The sequence below is a fragment of the Toxoplasma gondii genome, chromosome XI, assembly GCF_000006565.2.
Source record: "Toxoplasma gondii ME49 chromosome XI, whole genome shotgun sequence".
Classification (NCBI taxonomy): Eukaryota; Apicomplexa; class Conoidasida; order Eucoccidiorida; family Sarcocystidae; genus Toxoplasma; species Toxoplasma gondii.
The window spans coordinates 1,140,796-1,163,641 of NC_031479.1; the positions used below are offsets into that span (position 1 = coordinate 1,140,796).

At 52.1% G+C, this 22,846-nt stretch overlaps 3 protein-coding genes across 3 annotated transcripts; 1 reads left to right on the top strand and 2 right to left on the bottom strand.

The window, feature by feature from the left end:
* Positions 1-143: 143 nt before the first annotated feature.
* On the bottom strand, positions 144-11,018 carry TGME49_310200 (hypothetical protein). The gene is made up of 14 exons (XM_018782613.1): positions 10,269-11,018; positions 9,497-9,950; positions 8,806-8,896; positions 8,155-8,308; positions 7,221-7,294; positions 6,999-7,043; positions 6,576-6,684; positions 5,843-5,993; positions 5,289-5,409; positions 4,960-5,010; positions 4,087-4,179; positions 3,599-3,677; positions 2,776-2,852; positions 144-2,086 (listed from the first exon to the last, which is right to left on the bottom strand). Exons 1-14 carry the CDS (start codon positions 10,681-10,683, stop codon positions 1,967-1,969), a joined length of 2,034 nt encoding a protein of 677 aa, XP_018635580.1. The 5' UTR covers positions 10,684-11,018; the 3' UTR covers positions 144-1,966.
* A 1,827-nt stretch (positions 11,019-12,845) lies between these two features.
* TGME49_310210 (hypothetical protein) lies at positions 12,846-18,517 on the bottom strand. Its single transcript, XM_002364226.2, has one exon. It carries the CDS (start codon positions 17,282-17,284, stop codon positions 14,918-14,920), a length of 2,367 nt encoding a protein of 788 aa, XP_002364267.1. The 5' UTR covers positions 17,285-18,517; the 3' UTR covers positions 12,846-14,917.
* A 1,603-nt stretch (positions 18,518-20,120) lies between these two features.
* On the top strand, positions 20,121-21,697 carry TGME49_310215 (hypothetical protein; the record flags this gene model as incomplete). Its single annotated transcript, XM_018782614.1, has 2 exons — positions 20,121-20,218; positions 21,484-21,697. 2 exons carry the CDS (start codon positions 20,121-20,123, stop codon positions 21,695-21,697), a joined length of 312 nt encoding a protein of 103 aa, XP_018635579.1.
* Between the last annotated feature and the right edge of the window lie 1,149 nt (positions 21,698-22,846).

The window sequence follows — 22,846 nt, forward strand, 5'->3', positions numbered from 1 at the left end:
AAGCAGGAATCCCTAGCCGTCTCACAGCCGCGTTATTCGGTGTTTGCATGCATAAAAGACCGGGCAAAGCTGGCAGGTCACCTAGCCCTGTGAGTTGAATAAGAAGGACTCAGAATGCGGAAGCAGGCGGGAAAACAGGTGTTCTCATTCTTTAAGACGGCGCGCGCCTTCCTCCTCCCGCTTCGTTTGCGCGTTCGCGCGTCCAAATGGCGAAATTTCAGTTTGCACACCTGGAAAAAAATGTGACCGTGTCAGGAGATGGTGGAGCCGAGTCCGCGCTTCGATGCAACTTCATTCTTCAGTCGTTTGCAGTTGGACACGGGGGAACATCCGTGTTTCACAGCGTCGAATAAAGGTCGACTGCCTTCAAATGTCTTTTATTCCACTGGGAGTGGCAATACAATACTCTCAGTACGTCGAGGAGTTGTCAGCTGGTTTTGGACCTAGGTTCCGCCTTGAGCGTTGCCGGTGGGGTCGTGCCTGTCCAACTGCGCTCAAAGAACGAGTGTTCGGAGGAACTGGCGCATTTAGCGCAACGTCTGAGGTTTTGAAAAGGAAGCTTTGTCTATGAAACTCTGGCCAAGAGATGTCTCCGAGGACTACAAAGGTTATATCAGCGGAAGTCAATGTTATGAAGACAGCATCAGTTTGTGGAGTAGAACTTTCGCAGTCTACCCAAACAACATAGTCCAGGGCTTTTTAGGAGACAAGGCATGCTGAAGCGAACAAATGCAGGCTTGGTGAATGATCTTTTCTCTGCAGCCCCGGCATCGTAACATGTGCTTGGGAATACAGCGCAGCATCTGGAAACTCCAGCTGTGATTCTCGACTTACGTGAAAGGCACGATGGGACTTCAACGGAAAGGAAAGCTCTGTCTTTTTTGGCTGAACGACAGCAATTCGATGTGCCGTGAGAGATACTGTTTCCTTCTTTAGAGAGTTAACTGCGAGCACACAACTGCGGCATCGGGCGTGAAAGAACGCTCCAGTACCTATGGGATGGTGTGCCGTTGAATCATTTCTCTTTGACCGGAAACTCCATACTTTCTGGCATCCGTCCTTCTACGGTGACCTTTTCCTTGTTCCACTTCGTGATCCGTCCTCGGTTTGTTCGCATACGAGGCTGCCATGATACGCCGCTTTTAAGCCCGCAAACAATGATGACAATGCTTCGTGGTAGAATAGTGAAAGCGAACAGCTTTCGCTCTCTAAAGCAGTCCGGTAAGCGGGTGCTGCACAGAACTCATAGAAATTGCTTGCGTGTACCTCATTACTGGAGTCGTATTCCGTATCCCAGTTGCTACGATATCTCTGCTTATTCGATTTGAGATAAATCGAAGTCAACACACGAGATGCTAGCATGGAACAGTATGTTCGTGAATATAACGGCACAAGCGGTAAACAACGGAATCCAGCTTGGCATTTGTCCAGAGAGTCTTCAGCATTTTCATCGGGGAAACCAATCATGATGGTCAAGAAACGGTACATTTTCTGGACAAAGGGATACTGTAGCCGATGGGCGTGGTGGGCGTTGTCAAGATTGTGACTCTGCAGGACTGATGAAAGCACGGATAAAAAGCCGAAGAAAAAGTAACTAAGGACACCACAAAAGCCTGGAGTACGCATAAGTCAACGCGCACTCGATCCTGTTTCAAAATCGCAGCCACCGTCGAAAATTTAAGTAAAATGAACAGCTTTCCACACGTGGCAGCAGTTGCACCTCGGCTGAACTTTGACTATTGAACAAACCACGGACGGGGTTCCTCATTCCATATATTGGTGAACTTGCCACCAAATACACACTGTCGTTCCACTATCCGGCGCAAAACTCTGCAGAGACAATCTGCTGCAGATCTCCCGTAACCAATCGACTAGACTTCAAACCATCCATCGGTTCGAGTTATTCACATGGCAGGATATTCGGAAGCTCAAGAATAGCAGACTGTATCGCTCTTCGACTGCGTCCTTAGGTCTCTTTGCTATCGGTGGAAGTCTCCACTGGATTGCTTTCTCCCCGAAAATCCTCGTTAAGAAGGCGTTCCAAGCTCGGAGGCATGTACGCCCACCCTTGACATGCCGCTCGAAGCTGAAAAAAAAACAGCATAAAAACGCATTCCAAGATATGTGTGTCTGTCGCGGTTCCGGTATACAGCTGCAATATGAAAGATGTTTTCGGAGTCACCGTATAGATCTCGACTCGCATATTCAAAGATAGTTCTACTTGAAACAGTAGAATCTGGCCATCTGTATCTCATAACAGCAGTACCGAAGACACCCTTGTTCAACTTAATCCAGTTGATTCGGGGTACGTTCGACATTCTGCACCACATGACCTATAACGCCGTGACTTAGTCGATCTAATACATCCAGTAAACTGACGGTGCAGAAAACGGTCAGCGGTGTTTTCACTCAAAGACCCAAACGTTTCAAGCCATCTCACGCTTAAACAAATTGCACGGTCTTCTGCAGTCGTCGGATTTCACTTTACTTAATCGTTTTCGACTTCCGTTTCACTATCGGGTTCGTGTTTTGCGTTTTTCTTCAGCTCTCAGCCCCGACACCTGTCCTATGCTTCCACCGACAAGCATCCCACGACGTTGGGCTTCCCTCCTTGCCACTGTAGAGGCAATCGTCAGCAGCCTCTCCCGAAAATCGGAACACCACGGTTAAGACGTGAGTTACAGAGAAGCTCATAACTAGTGCTCTGACACCTTGAAAAGAAATATCGATTGACTTTCTCTCCTCTGTGTGTCGTTGTGTTAGCGCGTTCCTCACCGAAGACACTTCAGCCGCAGAGAAGTGATGAAATGTCAAGCAGACTTGTCTCTCTAGCTCTTCCTCGAGTCTTCGATCTGCATGCAAAACCCCGAAATGCTACCTGCGCCTGTCACAAGTGTCCTCTCAAAGCAGCGGCTGTTTTTTGAACTGGCATGACCGTGCTTCCACCAGTGCCATCTCTCTTGACGAGATACACAAGTCGTTATAGGTAGCGCTGTTCCACAGCGTTGCATTCCGTCTCTAAAAAACTATATCGTTTCAGACTCGATCTCGTCTCTTGTTATGCTCGACAGACTCCAAGAGTTCTCTGTGTTTTTTCTCTGTGGCTCTCCACCGCCTCTCCACTTCCTGCCACTCAGACGCCCGCTGGCAACTTCGAAGGTCTCTGTTTGCCAAACCGAGTTCTGTTGGAAGCAGAGCGCGTTTCCCTGCTTTTTCTGTCCCACGCTGTACAGACACCGTTGCGCGCGAGAAGACGCCCTTGCAAGACTTTCCGACTATTTCCACTCGTCTCGTTATGACACCCTCCTGGGTTCTTCACTTGTTGTCAGAGCCAGGGCAAGGTTGCGTAGAGAGGAAACTCCCCTAGACAACACCTGAAGCTGGACTCTGTGGTACAAATTGTAAAATGAAAGGTCTAGGCCTCGGTTCCCTCTATTGGAATCAAAGTTCAAGACGTGGTGCATGAAACTCCACCCGGATAACATCTGAAGCTAGACACCCTCTTACACAGTATGAATCGGATTCGTAGGACGACATAAACTAGCTGCCTTCATGTTTGCCTGGAAGATGTAAAAACCCAAGTGGCGCATGCACGTACCTTTCAAGCGCAAAATCGAAAGAGCCTTCACTGTGAGGCAGACGCCTTGGGGAGTGAGATGGTGTGCTCGCTCTCTCAGCTGCAGAAACATGACCCGCATGTTACGGAAAAGGCAGTACGTCAGAAGCCGCTTGTAAGAAGATTAATCCAATTCATACGATAGGCATTGAGCGTACGCCCCTGAAACAGCGTACAAACCATTCTGCCTCGATGGCGCAACCACCATCGTACCACATGCAGCGAACTGAAAGTGACAGCCACCTGAAACGTAAACACGAGAACAAATACGCGTTGCTGGCGACAAGAAAACGTCGCACGGCCCCTCAAATTGAAAACCGACGAGTCGAGCGACGTCGCAGCGCGTTCTATGTGGACGAAAGAAAAAACGACCCGACATAAAACGCCCAGATGGACGATGCGTTTGCAGTTTTTTGCTTAACAAACGGCGGTGTCTCCAACAACAGCACGCACGGAATTCCACAACGTACTTGCCCAAGAACTGCTTCCAGTAGATCGGTTTCCCCGCCGAGTCGCAGCTTCACAAGAGCGTTCAAAACCGTAACTGCTTGGAGAGCAGTGAGCTGTACATACACCCAAGGAGTAAAGAGAAGGATTGAAGGTGCTACCGCGCACAGCGGTTGCAGACACGAAAGCGTTTACGGGCAAAAGCGACGAGTTAGGTCACTGAGTACTCTTGGTCAGACCCCAAAAGCTCACATACTAGCGTACGACTTGAAAAGGTGATATACCAAGCAATTGAGATGGAGTTTTCACCTCCTGCACGCGGAAAGCACTTGTTTAAAGAAGGAACACTCTGTTGTGTTTTTCTCAAACATAGGCAGTCACTTCTGTTTCTAAAACGCCTCGATTCTGCTTCCCGATCTCGACTTTCCACCTCTGGGCACAGCCAAGATTCAGCAGACACGTTGTTTGTGTGGCTCTGAGGCAAATCGTAAGAGTCGTAGAGCCGGTTATAAGCGCGGGAGTCTCTCCTCACCTGCCTTGAAGGACCTCAGTCGAATTTCACTATCGCTTGCTTGAATTAATTCAACCACTCACGGTGCTCAATACGTCAGTGGGTTATGTTTCTGCTCTATCGCGCTCAGCGTGCTCTGCCGTCTAAGGGGACCTGGCGGTCCGTGAAATCTGTCTAGATCCAAGCCAGAGGTGCAGTGTACGAGAGGTAAGACTCCGCCGAGAAAGACAGGTTCTAAGAAACGTCTAACTCGCATGGAGCGAAGACGACTTTCTCCGTTGTCGCCACAGCATCTTTTCCTAAGTGGATGTTCTGGGAACCTGAACGTTCCACGATTTGTTGCTGTGGTGCCCCGTGGCGCTCCGTGATAAGGACCCCGGCGTACTTTGCTTGCGCGAGGCATGAGAGTTTCGCACGTCAAGAGAACAACCTCCGGCTGTATCGACAGAACAAGCAACGCAAGCACAAGAAACGAAAACAAAGCCGAATGAGGGAGGAGAACAGTGCAGAGTGCAGAGCTGAAAGACACCGTGGTGGTTGATGACCTCTCCTTTCACCCGAGGCCTCGGACGAGCGTGACTCGGCTACTGTCTAGATTGGCAAATGATCCTGTTTGTTTGGAGCTGTTCTACAGATTCGTAAACAAAAGAACTCTGCCTCCACGACGGCCATCTGCAAGCATCGGGAAAGGTGAAGTTTCAAAGAGAAACGCACCGGAGTAGCGCAGAGCGACCGCAGCCGAGAAAACGCGTTCAACACGAGGGTAAGAGACTGAAGATTCATGGTTGGCAAAAGCGGCGGAAGTGAACACGCTATTTTTCCGAGAAGCTCTTTCCTGAAGAAACGCAGACATGCGCTCCAGAAAACTGGATTTGCAGATTTCGTAAAGAGTTTACACGTACATATATGAACTGTGGAACTTTTGATACACGTAGGCTTACGATCTACAAATATGCTAACACATCAGGAATAGCTGCATGCGTTTGGAGGTCAAAAGTGTCATATCCATATGGATAGCTAAGAACATGGAGACGTTCCCCAAATGAAAAGAAGACTGAAAACGGCTCGAGCTCTCACGGAACAGAGACTACCGGTTCCAAAATCAGGTGTTTAGTAGTTGCATCTAACTTTCAAGCGCGAACCGCTCCAGAACAGAGGATTCTACTGCCCAGACCCTCCCTTTCTCGACTCAGGGAGCACAACACCCACCGCGACCGTCACAGCCACCCACATCCTGAGAAACACGCGGAAGAACCGGCTGTACGTACAGATCAAGATGCTCCTGATCAGCTGCGGTCTCTGAGGGAGAAGTCGCGCGCTGCGACTCTATGGGTTCGGCAGAGTCACGACGCCTCGCAAGTTTCTGTTGTTGTCGCAGATTGAAGAGTCGCGCGAGACAGTTCAGAATCAACGCGACACCTGGAGGCGAGACGACAACCAAAGTCGAGGACACAAACCACATGACAGGACAGGATAGAAACGAAGCAGCCGCATGGGCGTTCTTCCAAGTTGTGAGGATTACGACTGCGAGTCGTTTCTCCTAGAAGTAAAAAAGATTCGTGTTCGGTTGGGCAACATCTCTCTTCAGATCCGGAAGGTGCCCAGGCCTCCCTTCAGTGTTGCGATGTATGTACACCGGCGAGACCTGCGTGGAGAAATTTGGCGCTCTTCCGTGTGCGTTCGAAGTTTTAAGGCTCCCCCTTCACTTCGTCACGATTCGTGGGGAGCATAGAAGAAACTGACTCTGAAAGCACATTCGGACTTTCTGGGATTCTGATTTCAACGTGCAGGATTTTCCAAGCGCAACACTGTACAGGGTCTTGGCACCCATTGAGGTCACTTTCCATTCAATCAAGTCACGGGTTCTTTTCCTTCGGTGTCGGAATCGGTGGCCTGCTCTTGTCTCCCTCTTATCCGGGAATGTCACCTGGAGTGGGCGCTGCTCCATGCACGGGCACAACAGAGATCCTTTAAACTGGAAACAGTTTTTCATTCACGCACTCTGCTGGTCGCTCGGCTTGCATGCAGGCAACAACTCCGAAAGGCGCTCCCCGGCCGCGAGAAAAAGACCCTCGTGGACGAACTTCTCGCGTACGCAAGCGGACAATGCCTGAGAAAGAACCCATCCCCGAAACCGACGTTCGCGATTTGCAGGGGAGTGACAGAGAGTCCACCAGACGCGAGAGCGGAGAACAAAAGAAGCGAGAGGGAAGCGAAAAACAAGAGAAAAGAAAGGAGACTGCCAACAGGAAGCAGAACGCCACGGCTCCCGGAAGTCGGAGTGAACCGCAAAAACTGGATGAGATGGAATTTACGAATCTCTTCTCCGCGAGCAACTCGCATTCGAGACCAAAGACAGGGGTCCCCCGTCGGGAGGTCAGACGACAGAACGAAGAGACGACGGATGGTGCGACCCCAGCTTACCAAGGAGAGCGGGAAAAGCTTGCATGCATGCATCACTTCGCGTTTCTGCACACACGCACACACACAGACACCAGACACCAGCGCAGAGACATACATCGCTTTGTGTGCCTGAAGAACATTTCTTTTCTCAATCAGGGCGACACTTCATGCGGTTCCTGAACCGGAGATGCGACCCTCGGCTTCCCCGATCGACTTCTAATTTCACGTCGACACCAACTTCACCTGCATTCTGTTGCAGACGACTTCATAAAGCTTGGGATCGAAGCAGTTCAGCGTGCTGTAGCTGTGAAGCAGGCCTGAGGGATTCAGAGACGAAGAAAGCAACACACAAATGCCGGAGTTTAGAAAGGAAATTGTGACGGAACAAAGAGAATTTAGGGTCACCTCCCACGACTGCTTCGTCGACGACGAGAACGAAAACATCTGCGCGGCGCTTCAGCCGGACTCACACGGCTACATCAGAGAGCGCGCGACTGAAGCGACAGAACACCCCAGCCGTTGCCCTAAGCAGGAAAGGCAGTCTGTCACATTCCAGAGGCGTACAAAGTGTGTTGCGTCTCCGTTTGTCAGCAGAAAGTATCGCAAGTTGAAGATTCTGAAAATGGAGTTTCCAGGCAACGTGGCGCCAGCCCTTCCCCGACACTCCATTGGGCACAGTCGCCTCACTTTGGTTTAAACGTGCAAACAGCCTGGACCGAAATGCTGAAAAATGAAAAAGGTAGGTGAACGTCTCAGGGCTTCGAAGCTGCATCCAGTACACCACGCCAGTAAGCGTGTGGCAGAGTCCAGCATCTGTAAAAACGGACTCGTCGTCTGTTCTTCGTTTTCTGCCCAGACGACCTGGTCGAGACGTCAGTGTACAGCCAGCGAACGAATCTGGACGACACGAGAATCGCTTTTTGAGCCACGTAACTGTAAGGAGAACGTATGGGGCGTATAACACAACCCACAAAAAGGCAAGATAAAATGTAATATGGAGAATCGCTTGGATGCGCACAGAGAGCAGACGCCACTGGGCGTGAGAGAGACTTCCGCATACAACTCGACCGAATCCGGGTGAGTCACGGAACCTTCTTCGGCATCTTGTCCCGATACAGATTTCGCTCGAGCCGAGTTTCCAAAAAGAATGAAGAAACTGGACACACGAGGGACATACCAGAACAAGCTAAGGCGTCAGCGTCTTGTATTTGACGGCGCGCGAAAAAGGAAAATTTGCGAAGCAGGCTGGGATGGTAGTACTTTACTTTCGCCATGCCCACAACCAAGCGTCCTATATCGCGGACCGACAAAGAGGCGCTTATCGCCTCTGCCTGAGATGCAAAGCAAGCGAAGAAAACATTATCTCGAACACTTAACAGAGGAATGGAAACGCGACAAACAGTGCAGAAAAGGGGGAGAATCCATCAGCACAGTAACAGACAGATGGGAAGAAAAAGCCGCATGCAGAGATGCACAGACGAGGAAGGCAAATTCGGCGCAACTGCACGGAACGCGCCTGTCTTCCAGCTTGGAGGCAGAGAGAAACACAGTATAATCTAGGCCGAAGGAAGAGGCAATCAGTCACAGAAACGATGCTCGGTTTTTACACAAACTTGAAACCGCCAGCATTAAATATCCTGAGACCCATCGGTAGCACAGCTGCTAGAGTAAAGAGTTCAGATAAGTGCCGTGGAATAAAGTGAAAAGTATGAACGGTTCCGGCGCAGCTTGGTTTCGGGGAATCACCGCGCTTTTCGACGAAACGCTTTTTGGGAAGCAAGCATGCATTTCCACTAGAGCGACCTAATTTCCATGAGTTTCCTCTCACCCTGCAAAGCAGCTTGTTCCACGTCGCGACGTCGTACGGCCCGCGTTCAGCGACTTCCTCGAGGACGCTGCAGAGGCGGCCGCGACTCATCCTGAGACCACGACGCAGCAGAGACACGCTTGCTCCAGAGCGCGTGCATACACACAGGAGCTAAAGCACTGCACAACAGAAGAGCCTCTGACGAGGACGGCCAGCTGCCGGCTTCCTGCTATCGTTCAAAGTTTACATGGGTGCATGTAACCATGTCAGAATTATGCAACGCCTCCTCAGTTTGAAAACTTTCAGAATATATCCATGTTCAGCGAACCCAACAAACAGTGACACAGAGACTTGACCGAAGGATTTCAGTTCAGAAGAGAACACTCACAGGACACGGCTCTCGAGTGCTGTCGGCCCTATCGATCAGATGTGACGAGTCGTGCTCACACACCGCAGCAGAGTGGCAAGACGTTTGACTTCCTCTTTCAAGTTTCCGTGGTGAGCACAGTCACCGAGTCGCATTCGTGAATTTTTGTCCTACTCTTCACCAGTCTTGCCCCGAAACGTTTCACAGTCAAGTTACCAGTCGAACACAACGATCGAAGCCAACAGAAGAGAGACGAAAGTGGCAAACGCTAGAGTTCGACGGAGGGCGTGAAGAACAAGAGATGTTACAGCATGTCTGACGACAATTCAAGCGCTGCAGCCTCACCAGGGAATTCCTGCGAGCGTCTCGTACGAGACGGCACCGGGAGGCTCAGCGCCCGTGACTGCGAGACGGCCGACCTTCCGAGTGTCCGGCAACGCAGGTATGCCGTCATACTGAGTTGAAGGGTCCTCTGAACTTTGAGGGGAGGGGGCTTCAACGTCCGAACTCGAGAACGAAGGCGAACTCGAAAGACAGTTGGAAACATCGGATCGCGACGCGTCGGGGAAAGAACGCGAAACTGACGAAAACGCTGCGAGACACCTTATCAAATTCGGTGCAGATCCAGATGGGAAAAACATCGATTGTTCGCAGGAGACGGGCCATTTCAGCCCCATAGGGAGACAAGAGAAGCGAGATGGAGGAAGGGACGAGGACGCATCTCCCTGGTGAGGCCTGCATGCAGCTGTCCTCCGTCCTGCGTGGAACAGAAGCGGGCCACCAGCAGCCGGCGAAGAGCCTGTCATGCACAGAAAGGAAACAAGGGGAATAGAAGTCTCAGAGTACTGAGAAGAACTGTTCTTCTTGCGGTTTTAGGGAGCACGAGTCGTGAACCCTCTACAAAGCGAATTTCTGTCTAGCCACTTTACGTCTCGTCACTAGATCCTTACTTGCGTCCTGGTTGCCGTTTGTGTCTGAAACACGGAACTCACACACTCCCGCGCTTGACTCTGTATTACGGCTGGCGAAAAGTTGCGAAATGGTGGAGTTGGGATGTCTGCAAAAACCATGCAGTTCTGAATTTCCCACCACGTTCAGTGCGAAAAAGGGAGCATACCCGTCGGCAGGTCGGTAGCACAGTGTGGCAGCGTCTTGAGCGACTTTGGTTGCCTCCGGTGTGGACGGTTGTGAACCGGCCTGAAGAAAGACGCTCCATTCCGACAGATTGTGTGATGCGGCATAGAACGCGTCCACGCTGTCGCATTTGGAGTCTCTCGCGGAAATTCCCGCTGAATTCTTGAAGAAATGGCCGAAGAGAGATCCGCGCCATGCAGGCTGCCTTCCGGATGCACCGTCATCACCAGCTGTCTGTACACCCGCCGGTACTCCGTGGCCGCATTTCTCCCTACCCTGTAGACATCGTAGGCCTCAACGGACTCTGGCACAAAAGACAGGATCTCTGTGGAGAGCCGTCGCGTGGGGCTTCTGTGCATCGTAAAGATAAATGGAATTCCGAATTTTGGGTCTCCCATAGCCGAAAAAGGAGCGAGCTGGCCACTTTACAGAGCCGGAAATCCTATGGCAGACACTCGCAGATCTGACTCCTTCGACAAGGGAAAGGGAGCCAAAGTTCGTCGCGAAAAAAAGAAAAAACGAACTGCGGAATGGGACGCCGGTTTCAGCTGCTGTTTCTTCAGCAGCGCTGACCGCTAAACGCGACAGAGAAGCCTCTTTTCCAGTCGGTTGGCGTCTGAAGGGGGTCTACACGTTGGTGTATGGCCGAAAGGACGCCCTAGAAGCAAGCTACACTGCGGGTCAAGATGCAGAGACAAACACGCCGGTGGCAGCACTAAAGGAATGAACCATCTTAAGGTTTTTTCTGTTTGACCGAGGATTCAATCCGCCTCTGCAAGCGACAGCTGCCGCTTTGCTTACACATGCATGCAGCTTTTTGCATGCAATACAGACATCAAGTTCCTCCTTCAAATGATCAACTTACTTCAAAGAATGAGAAAAAAACACTCTCGAATAGAGAGACACGTCAAGCCGCGTCATCCTGGACCGTGATTTGTCCTGGTCTCATCTCTGCAATGAGGACAATGCCTTTCTCGCACATCGAGGTCAACTGCCTCAGCCAAGTTCGCGAACTCAATCTCGACTGGCCAACCTCAGACTGGGAGAAGCGGTTGGTTCCCTTCGAGGCTGCTCGCTTGGTGCAAAGCTCTCGCATTCCGCCGTGATACTTTGCAGACGCAACTCGGTGACAGAACGCGTCTGTGACCCATATTAGGGACTCTAGAGTGCAGCAGTGGTTCCGGTCAACTATGAATAGTCATGCCTCTGCATAATGCTGGGGAGGCGCTTCTCTTTTTCTCTTCTCCCCTGAAAGACATTGTTTCAAATGTGGAGTAACGGTCAGCTGTTCTTGCCACATTGGACTGAATCCAGGGCATTCAGTCGTTCTTGAACCAAGAAAGATGGAGATCCCATGGCAGAAGCTTAGATGCAAACAGATTTCGCCCACTGAACAGCAAATCGAACTGTTTACAGTTTGCACGTAGTTTGGCGTGCACGTGCTTCCTAACTACGTTGCCGACCTCGCAGCCAACGCGGACAAGGATAAAAAACCAACAGGTCCATTACGGGGCGAGACTGCGTCGTTTTTCTTTTTCGTCTGAGCGTCACAAAAAACAGGCACATTTGATAAATATTCCCTGATATCTCCAGTCTCGTCTCACCTGTCGGCGTATGTGAAATCACAAGGCGTAGCGGATTTCCGTGGTCGCCCCCGTTCACGACACCGTTTATGTCTGTGGCAAATCGACTTCCTCCACGAGCTGGGTTTGTTAAGCAGAGAAAGAATTTGAGTTGGCGACTCTAGCACGTTTTTGATGTGGCGCTGGCAGAGAGTGCGGGCGCGTTCTCACACTAAACGGAACGCTTGTGACCAAACCGTCCATTCGGTATTTGAGGAGAAAGTGACAGCACTCAACACTGCCTGGTGAATAAAGCTTCGGCTAGAATGAGTCTGGTGGCGACTCTGGATACACAACCAATGGTACAACAAGGAACCGAAAAACAGATCTGAAAGGAAAGTTAATAGACGCGGGGAAACTAACTGAATACTGCCCGAGCAACCACTGCATGTCCAGACAGACCTGGTTCCCACGTTCGCTGCCGAATCAAAAACAGAGAGGAAAGGGACAATCCCAGGGCGGCACGAAGAATTTAAATAACTTTTTCACAACATTTGCTCTCGCCTGAGGCGGACAGGAGAGTCATGCTTTCGCCAGAACCATTTTCTTGGACATCACATATTGGGGTCACCAGAGACTCATTGGTGACCGGTGTCTCCGGCGTGCATCCGAGACTAAAAAATGACGGATGTTCGCTGGTTCTGTGAATTACTTTGCCAGTTTGATCTGCTCTTTCTACTTAGACGGAAACCAGAATGAAGAAAATGTTCGATACTCAAAGAGCACTTTGTAGAGCCTGTAGAATGGCCATTTCTGGACGCGAACCGTGAAGGTAGTGACGCCGGAGGACCATGTGTCGGGACTGGTCACAGCGGACGAATGTGACAGTGATTTGCTTCTAAGGTTTGAGCCAGTATATCTTATTGTTACTGTGTGTCAAATTTGAGAAATCGATGATGCGCTGGAGTCGATCGGACTTGAGATCTCTGAGAGAGGACGCCGAGTTGACCACTCCAGCAAGTCTACAGACACTGGGGCAGCACTTCGCCAACGCAAGGCATTTCATTTTGGAAGAAACACATCACTTTTTCATTGGCACCCGAGTTGTAGCTAAACCGACAGGAAGTAGAGAATCGACTCCTCATCAGACTTTGGGTGTTCTATGCTTCTGTTCACAAACTCTAGTCAGATATGTGCCCGTCCTGCCACAAAGCACTTCACCGTTGATGATAGTTTGCGCGTTGCTAGTCCTGACATGAGATGCACGTGTCCAGAGCCTAAGTGGCAGAGACGATAAACTGAATTGCAATGACTCGACGCAGGAATTTAGGCCGAACGATCGCTCACACCGCCTTGAACGCCCGTTACCGCTAGTCTGGTCCGCTTGAGGCTGCGGCCACAACTGGTTTCCCGATGCGGGAACGTTTGGTCTAATTCAGTGTACAAGCAGCCTGCGCAGAGTATCAGCGAGACGGCACACATCACTGTTCGCCAGCTGCCCTGTTCTGTAGGTGGGTGAAGCTGTCTCTCTAATGTCCACACGTTTGCATGCTTTCGGTGACCATTGGTTACTTGCACACAGGCAACAATGACTCGCAGATCATTTTAAATGAGACGCCTCACGGACAGTGACAGGTGGATGGAGTGGGTAGCACTTTTCAAATGCTTAAGCAGGCAGGAGGACTCCTTGCTGCCGGTAGCTGCTCCTACAACTACCTCCTCGCAGTCTCTTTTTCGTAGCACGAACGGCAACTGCTGAGTGCGCCGTGTCCAAATGAGAATCTCGTGAGGGCTGGCTTGTAAGATGGCGTGGCCTTTCCGTTGTACCGAGAGGCGATGCTAGACTCCAATGCAACTGAAGGATCCAACTTTTGGTGGCAGCAAGGAAAGCCCGATTTAGTCTGCAGAAAGTCTGCATGCGGTCAACCGGGAAAACTGTGAGCTTCTCGCGCTTCGGCACTTAGCCATTCTCGCACGAGTGGAGTGGTCACGCTGAGTGTTCTCGGACCAGCTGCCGGAAATAGTTTTGCAGAGCACAAAAGCAACGAGTTGTTGCGTTGAGATTGTCGCGTCCGGCCGTCAGTTCCCTAACAGATTTATAAATTTGTGTGAACGACGTGAGGAATTCGAGAAAGCTTGCGGGTTGTGAGACAGCACGAGTTATAAGCTCAAAAAATCTTGCTCCACGGTCCTGCCACATGGATAATAGATATGGGCACAACCAGGGATGACGGAGCAAGAGCCACCGGGATGTTCGCACCGCTTGCCACGGGCCAACACGACAGAGGCATCCCATTTTATAATGTGGAACATGGAATCTAGCTCCACCTAGTCGTACATTCCTGTCTGGTTTCTACTAGGCTTTGTAACAACCGCACCCGGTGGAACTGGACAGAGGGCGTTCCCAGATACATTGACCACGGCACGAGAGAGGGTGTGAATGCTGCCAGCGCGCCTGAAAACCCGTGGCATTTTTGCCGACATGCTCGCGAGAAAAACCAGGCCTTCTCCACAGGTCTGCTAACAAATCGCTGCATGTTGGCAGAGTGGTGACGCGAATCCGGCAGATATCCGCGGTGTAAGCATACCCCAGTGCGCGCAGACACTGCTGCGACGCACAGGGAAGCCTGGGACGTTTTCTTCAGTAACACGAATGCGCTGAGGGAAAAGCCTTGCTGCAAACTTCCACGGCTCGAAACTCGTGGCCGTAGTGCAGGTACTTCTTGACCTGCGAATGCTTCGAACCACTCTACCTAACGTACTTCTGCCGCTTGAAGAGCCGACGAAAGCGGCTTTCCTGCCGGCACAAGCTGGATGACTGAACACCCTCGACTCCGACGGAGCCTCCTCCGTCGGCAGAAGGAGATTCGGTCCCTCTTCGCTCGCACACGACTCTTGTTCGGTTTCAAACGGAAACTCGGAAAAAACGGGAGAACTCTCCACATAATATCTCCCCTCTCTCCTTCACATTCCTTGGCAGGCTGGCGCCAGACTCGCTCGCTGCCGATCCACCACGCTGAGTCACGAGTCTATTCCACGAAAAATCGCATTTTCTTTTCCGCCATTCCGATCATCGGCCCCGCTTCGAGCCCCGCTGTTGCTGGTCAGCTGCGACCGGGTATGGGTTCCCCCCTGTGTCCGCCCCGAGGTCTCTTGTCCAGTAGACGCCTGTGCCTGCGTCTCCTTGGTACGCGGATAGCAGGCCATGTGCACTCCTTTCGCCAGGTCGTGGAGCCCACGCTGAGGAATCCCCTGTCGATCCTGCCACTGGAGTCGCAACCGACCCCATAACGATTTCGCGCCCATGCGCGGCGAGGTCGGGTGCCTGTGGTCCGCCGCGGCGCCGCGGAGGCTCCAGAATGAGGCGGGGTCCGATGAAGGCCTCGACGAGGCCGTGGAGGAGGTAGATTCCCGAGACGCACAAAAGAGAGGCGAAGAAGTGCGTGGCGGGGAAGGCCGTGAAGATCAAGTTGATGCATGCAATCACGACGGCGTCGGTCACTGTGACGAAGGTCCCAACGAAGCCGAAGACTTTGCACGCGACTTGCTGGGAGGAGACGAGGCCCTGGAGGAGAGTGGCGAAGCCGATTTTCGGGGCAGTCGAGAAGAGGAAGAAGGCGAAAGCCGAGAGGAAGACGAGGCCCGCGCAGAGCCAGCCAGGCGCAAGGTTGTGGAGGAAGAGGAAGTGTGACAGCGGGAGCAGCGCGACTGAGAGCGACGACGCCAACACACACCAAAACAGGCGGCAGTACGCGGAGTCGCGGCTGTACGAGGCCGGTGGGACCCACCTTCTGTTCATGTAGAAGCCCGCGAGACAGCCGCCGACCTTTCCGACTGCGATGATGGCCACGGCCCAGAGATTTGCGTACGCGCGATTGGGCGAGCCGGAGAGCGGCAACTCTGCAGTCGAGAAGAGAAAGTCGAACGACGGGAGAGAGAAGGCAAGCGGCAGCCCCGCGAGGCCGGCGAAGGTCGAGGCAGAAACCGGTTCCGCGGAGGGAAAATAAACGGCGGACGAGGAGGGAGCTAAAGTAGAGTTGACAGCCGACACGGAGCTCGTACCGTTAACGCTGAAGCCGTTGGCAAGACCCTCCCCGAAAACGGGGACACCAGTCGGAGGGGATGATGGAGCGCTATGATAAACGGTGTCAGCGCCAAACCCAGCAGCCAGCATGGCGAAGGTCGTGGCGTAGCACCGCAGCGCGAGTTCCGGAATCACGACCGAGACCATAGAGTCTTCGAGCGCAGTTTCGAAAGCAAGGAAAACGAGGCGCCAGCCGAGCTCCTTCTCCTTGAGAACAATTAGAAAGCCGTCTCTCACGTCCTCCAACCGACTCACAGTTTCCTGAAACAGAGACAGAGTGTGAGCGCTGGACAGGTCTGTGTGCGTCTCGCTCGTTTCACTGTAGTTATCGACTGTGTCCGCGAGGAGGCCATTGCCCCGCGGGCAGGCGGCCCCACCGCCCGAGCGTCTGCGGTCCGTCCCCGGGTGCCCGCCCGCGCTGCCCTCGTAGCAGCTTTCGTCGCTGCTGCTCTCGCCGTAGAAGAGAGTTTTCCGCGGCAAGCCGAACAAATAGCAGCCGAGCGAGATCGCAGACAAAACGCAAAAGATGAAACTCATGCTCGAGACGAGGGAGAAGACGCCGGGGTCGCTGCCCAGATACGGCAGCCACGCTTCGGGAAGCAGGTGGCTGAGGTGCTGCGACAGTATGTACACCCCGAAGGCGATGGGCGGCGTGAACAGAATGAAGGAGAGGTCAAACACCATCTGGTGACATCCATTCAGTCTGTTTCGCAGCCTGTCGTCGATCGGCAGGCTGTACTGTGCACTCAGCGTGTCAAGGCCGCCGCAGTCGATGTCTACGACGTTCGCAAACGCGACTTGGACGCCATCGCAGAACATCAGGGCGACGAGAGAGAGCAGAAACAAATCCGGACGGTCGAGGTCATTCTTGAAGAAGATCCAGGCCGCGGGCACTGCCACGCTCCAAATCAGGAGGCGCGTGACGGTGGTCGTCGCGAGGAGACGCCGAATGCTCGCGCGCTCGGCCACAGCTCCCGCGAGCGGCGAGACCAGGACGAGAGCCAGGTTGAACGCAGCTCGGGTGATGCCCACGGCGTTGTCGCTGCCGACGAGGGAAATCATCAGTGTGCCAAACATGGACCACCAGACTGCAGCCTTCGTCACGTTCGCCAGCTGACCATACAAGTAGCTCCGCCAGATCTTCTGCGAGGCGCGCTCCGCGTCGTCTGCGGGACTCTGGGGAGAGCCGAGACCTAGCGGCGGAGGCACACTTTCCAGGATCCCCCGGGGGGGCGGGAAGTGGGCGTCTGGTGAGCATCGAGAATTGTAAATCGCAGACTGCGCAAAGGAATTCGAAGACAAAAGGGCCGCGTTCGCCGTCCCGTCCTGAGACCCGTTCGACGGCGCCAGCATTGTGGCACAAGCGAAACCGGGGAAGAGCCAAGGCCGCTGTCAGTGGAAAAAAGAGAGTCAGATACAGCTTAAAGGAGCTCTCACGCTCCCAGTCAGGCGGACATGACAAGTTCGCGTGATAGGCGAAGAGCGGAAACACGGGAGTACGCACACGCTGAGAGGACGCGAGGCTACGCAGGAAAAGAAGACGGCCGGAGAATGCAGAACCAGGCGACAACGCAGAAAAACCACAACGCAGGGGGGAGGATTGACCTATCGCTGAGAAAACTCAGAAGCACGCGAAAATGCAAGAGACGCACGAGGGGTGGAAATGCACAAAACTCGGGACAGAACAGCACTGTTTGACGAGAGTGGACTAGACAACTGGTTTTCCGAAAAATCCGATACATGGAGAAAAGGCAATAACTCGGACTTCATGTTGGGTACAGGGTCCATAGTACTCGGTCAGCTCGACGCTTTCGCTCCTCCGACGAAGGAACGGCTGAAGAAGAACCTCATCTTCTCCCAAACTAAAACAAATATGGACACAAAGCGACTCTGTTTCCGTGCGGAGAAGTAAACGAGGACTCTTTTGGACAGGACGATTCGCGTCCTCCTTCCAGTGCAGAATCGACGCCAAATTCTGAGCCTCGAATGCGGAAACTGCGAGGACTCTTTTATGATGTTAAAAGAAACAAGAATAACAGCAGAGAAAAAAGGGAGCAAACGAGCTGCCTTGGCTTGCACTGTGGCCAGCGCAAGCAGACATCGACGCCACACTTCGAGACATGCAAAGAGCGGGGAAAACGCACTTCTCCGGCACTCACGAAGAAGGAAAGATAGTTAAAAAGAGAGAAACAACTCTAGACGTTGGTCTCAGTTGAACTTGTCAGCGTGACAAAAGCAAGGTTAGGAAGGTCGACCGAGAAGAAAGGCGCGAACTCGTCGCAAAGGCGGGGCCACAGACCGCAAGTCGAAAAGCCCTGAAAAAAAGTTTACGGGTGAACAGGCCAGAAAAGCAGCCAAAAAGAGCGGCTGGCCAGAAGAGAACTTCTGCAAATGAAGAGTGGAACCAAAGTTGTGGCATAAAACTGGGAGAGATGAGGGTACATGCAGTCGGACGCAGACTAGTCGGAACCGAACGACTGCAGTTCGCGCGAGCAATCTCCCGCGCCACAAAAGAGATCTTGCAAGAAGTGAGTGAGTAAAAAAGGTAATTTGTGCCTCTCTTTCTACACTATGAGTAAAATTGCGCTCGCTTAGTAGATACTGAGACGAAGAAAGGCGAGGAGGCGAAGGAGAGTGGACGATGCCACGACTCTCACCGGCTGGGCAGCGTCCGACTTCGCACTGTCGCGGCACAACCGTACTTCCAGCCAAATTTATCATCGTAAGCGCCGTTCACAAAAACATGGCTGCCGTCTGCACGTGCAGAGGCCAAAAATAGCAATCGCTTCTTGGGGAAGCTGAATTCCTCTTTAAGAAACCCGCGGCAGGCAGGCACACCGGATCCCTTCTTTCTCCCAGTGGCTGACACAACGACAGAGGCGGGCCAGGCTCGGGTGCCGTTTGCTTACATTTACGCACACGTACGGCCTGAACAAACTGGCGTGATGCATAAGCTTTCTCGAAGGCAGAACTAACAGCGCATTTATGCTGCGCAGTTCCTCGGATGAGATGAACAGCCAACGACGTTACCCTGAAGGTCTCAATTTTGTAGTGGAAAGCAGTATCCACACAGGGGCAGCAGTGCTCAGAAACAGTTAAAAACAACAGCTCCACTATACTGGGTCTTTCTTCTCAAAAGAAATGTACACAGACATTTATTTCCGAAGGAACGCCTGGTCATCAACTCCAGTGACCGCGTGTCATGCGTGCCTGTCAGCTCTCGGTCTGCAATGGCAAGCATTTAGACTGTTGGAAGCTTCTTGCATACGACTTGGCGAGCAAACAATCAGGCATTCTTCTGGACAGGTTTGAACACCAACAAAGATTCGGTGCCTGGAGAGGGGACATGAAAACGTACCGGATAGTCATTCGTGTCAAGTTGCTCGGCACCTTTCGAACATTCGGGAAAATACATGCAGAGTTCCTTCGACTCCAGATGTATGACTGTAGCAGCAGTCTTTAAGAGGCACCTGATTATTCATTATGTTCTGCTGCGGCACCCCCCGAACAATGACAGAATGCCAAAAACGTTTGCGCTCCAGCCCCCTACGAGAAACGAGAATCCGAGCAGGGGATGTCCGCGGAACTACGGGGTACCTTGGGTCACGCCAACCTTCAGAACTATCCGCACATCCCTTCTACAGCTGTACATGCAGCAAAAAGAATGTTGTGTATAGGTTCGCATGTAAAACAATTTGGTTGCATAGAGTATACGGCCTCCACGCGCCCCTGCGTCGATTGCTTTCGTCCTTTTATCACGATACTACTGGGAACCGATGCTTTTGCTTGCTGCGGAATAGCGGGGTATGTTGCTTTTGATATAAGGTGAAACCTATGCCGTATTCCAAGAAAAGTCGAGACACCTCTCATGTGTGAAGAGGTACAATTACTCCAGTGTTTCTGATGCAACGGGCAGAAACATAAGCTGAAACCTAACACATGTCCCCAAAAAGATCACGACACCTTTCACAGCAGAAGGGGTACAACTAGCCCAGTGCTTCAGTTGCGGCGGATACCAGCAAGACTTTGGCGGCGTGGAACAGGAAACCAGAGACCCAGTTTCTCCTCAACTGTGGATCTTTAAGAAAAACTGCAAACGGTTTGAAACAACGAGTTCGTTTACACATCCAGCGGCCATTATGACACCTGATAGTGTGTTGTTCCTTCCCCCTTTTGGGTGGGATATGCGATGCTTCTGTCTAAGTATGTGTGTGTTGTCAAGGTTTGGAGACAACAAAGGATCTTGGAGCACTACAAGCGGTTCATCTTTATTGCCTCTGAACAAAGGTGGGCTGTAGAAAAGAAAGATCGAAAACACTGCTGTATGTCGCAGAAATACGAAATCCTCGAGTGTATGCCTGTGCTGCGATCAGGAATGGCACTGCAGTACGCTGCACATCGTTACCTTGCCAGTTCCCCTAGTCATTGTAAAAAAACTACAGTACTCTCCCCACACTGCTAATGATATGAGGTTGACGGATGCTGTTGATTGAGTGAATGGGGTATACAGCTTGCGGATGATGTAATGCCCTCGCTCTTGAGGCCTCTTCGATTGAGCTCGTGATACTCTAAAAAGAGCTGTGCCTCTTGGTACTGGTCTGCAGCAACCCATCCCCGCTATGCCTAGACGCCTGCTTTCTCTTACGTGACCGGGTGGGGACGACACAGTGGGGAAGGATGCATGGAGGTGGGTGCTGGTGACCGTGAGCCGTTGCTATCGTGGTAGTTTGCAGGAGCTTAGTGACACCATTTGGAGAAGCTGATGCCATGCAGATCGATACCAAGGATGGGAGCCCGCTGTCACATTGCCCACCGCATGACTTTCCTCTCTTGGATCCAGCTCAACCTAATATAGTAGAAAGGATCTTCCTCAGTAGCTACACTGAGGTGGGTGTTGAAACAGTCTACAGCACGGTAGACCTCGCGGAACTTTTTACGGCACCGCACGCCCCTTTGGAGGGAAGCGCCAACTTCAGAACGATCGGAATATCAGTGTCACTGCAACGGCACTAAAAACGAGCCCATCTGGTGGCGCCTTGCGACTCATCGCTTCGTCAAAGGAGAGTCCTGTTGCACCCAAGCGCATCTCAGAAAGCTGTCCTCGAATCAAGCTACTGACCTTTCAGAAGAAACCTAGATAGTTGTGGTGTTTTATCTTGTGGAAACCAAGTTGTCTCTGGTTCCTCCTGACATAACACAGAGTTAGGTTTAACCAGGCCCCCTACGACGGCGAGTCTCAGCCGTCGACGAGAACTGCCGCTCGATCCAGTGCAGGATTTCAAACAGACATCGAATAGGCGAAACGTATCGCTTTGCTTTACTGTCTGGATGCTGTCGCCAACTAAACTTGAAACACACAACTGGTATTCTACCAAGCCTGACTTACGAGTGCATTGGTTCTGGGGATGATAACACTGTCACACCTTTCCCATTTTTTCTGGAGACGGCCAGCGTCCAAGAACAACTCAACTCGTCCTGAACCTGTCCATTTTTTCTCGTGTGTCCGAGCAAATAACGTTGAACCTGCCTTTGACGCGTTTTCCTGTGATCAGACGCCAAACAACCTTTACACCGATGGGGGGCGTCATTTTCACTAGGGCGATTATCGGCACACGAAAGGGCAATGCCCCACTTAGTTGTCTCACGAAACGAGACATCGACTCGTGGTCAACAAGCACCAGTTCTAACAGCGACTTGCCCATCGAGACAAAGTCGGTAAGACCGCTTGTCTGCCACCCAGATGTCGCTTTGAGGCTGTCTCCATAAAAGTCTGTAGAAGACTTCTGGAAAGTGGGGACTTTTAGTGTTGAGAGCCGACGACGTCCGGTGCCACGAATGGCCCGCGTTCGCTGTTTTTTCCACTTCTGCTGCACTTCGGTTGAGGGGCCGCACACGCCGGCCACACAGTTTCAGGCTGCAGCTGGCAGTGAATGTTTCTTAGGAGCGGAAAGCGTTTCGAGCTGTTGGGAGCGCATTTGGAGTCTCACTCCTCACCCGAAAAGCAGTTTCGCTTTTCCAGAGAGGATCCAAGTTTTGCGGAGATCATGTTGCACAGAGAGTGCGTGCGGGCAAGCCGATACCGTGACTCTGAAGATTACCAGCGCCTTCTGCACTTCTCGCAAAGTCAGAAGGTAGACTTCCGCCGCGGTTTCCTGTCTTTCCCAAGTAGGCGCTTCGTGTTTAGGAAAGAAATGCGCTAAAGACACGAGATGGAAAAACGCAAACCCGAACGCGCAAGAACAGCGGAACAGTGCGGACGACTTGTCGCTAGCTGCGCTGCCTCAGCTGGGTCTTGCGATCAGCGAATCTTTTTTTGCCACGGGCTTTCCTATTCACCAATACAGACGGTTTTTGCTCCGAGAGTTGTGGTACTGCCTCTGAAAATGACACCTAGAAAAGGGGACGGAACGCCTGAGTGATTCCATCGTCAAAGTTTCCGTTCACCTGTGAAATGCCGTCCAGCGAGTAACTTCGAGGTAACCCAAGTTTCTCTTCCCAGCCGTTCAGAACCATCAACGCGTTTTTCGCGGGAACACTCGACTCGCTCTTTTCCGTCGAGAATGCTGGAGGGAAGAGGAAGTTCCCGACGCAGTCCCTTTCGTTCCACACAAAGAACGGCGTCCGTCTGTATTTTTTCGAGCGCTGGTAACGAGCCTTCTGCTTTCCGTGAATTCTGGCAAGCCCGTTTAGCCGGGCGGGCCTGTCGGCCACGCTCCGCGACCCTTGACTGAAACCCTGCCCTTTTAAAGTCCCATATCCAGTGTACGGCGTTGAAACTAACCAGCCTCTCTTGCACGCTTTCTTGTGTGTCAATTTTTTGCCTTGGAGTCGTATTCTCCATATGTGGGCGTCCAAGCTGACGCAGTTGTGCGCTCCCAGATTCTTTTCAAAACATATGGTCAGAACGCTCGTTCT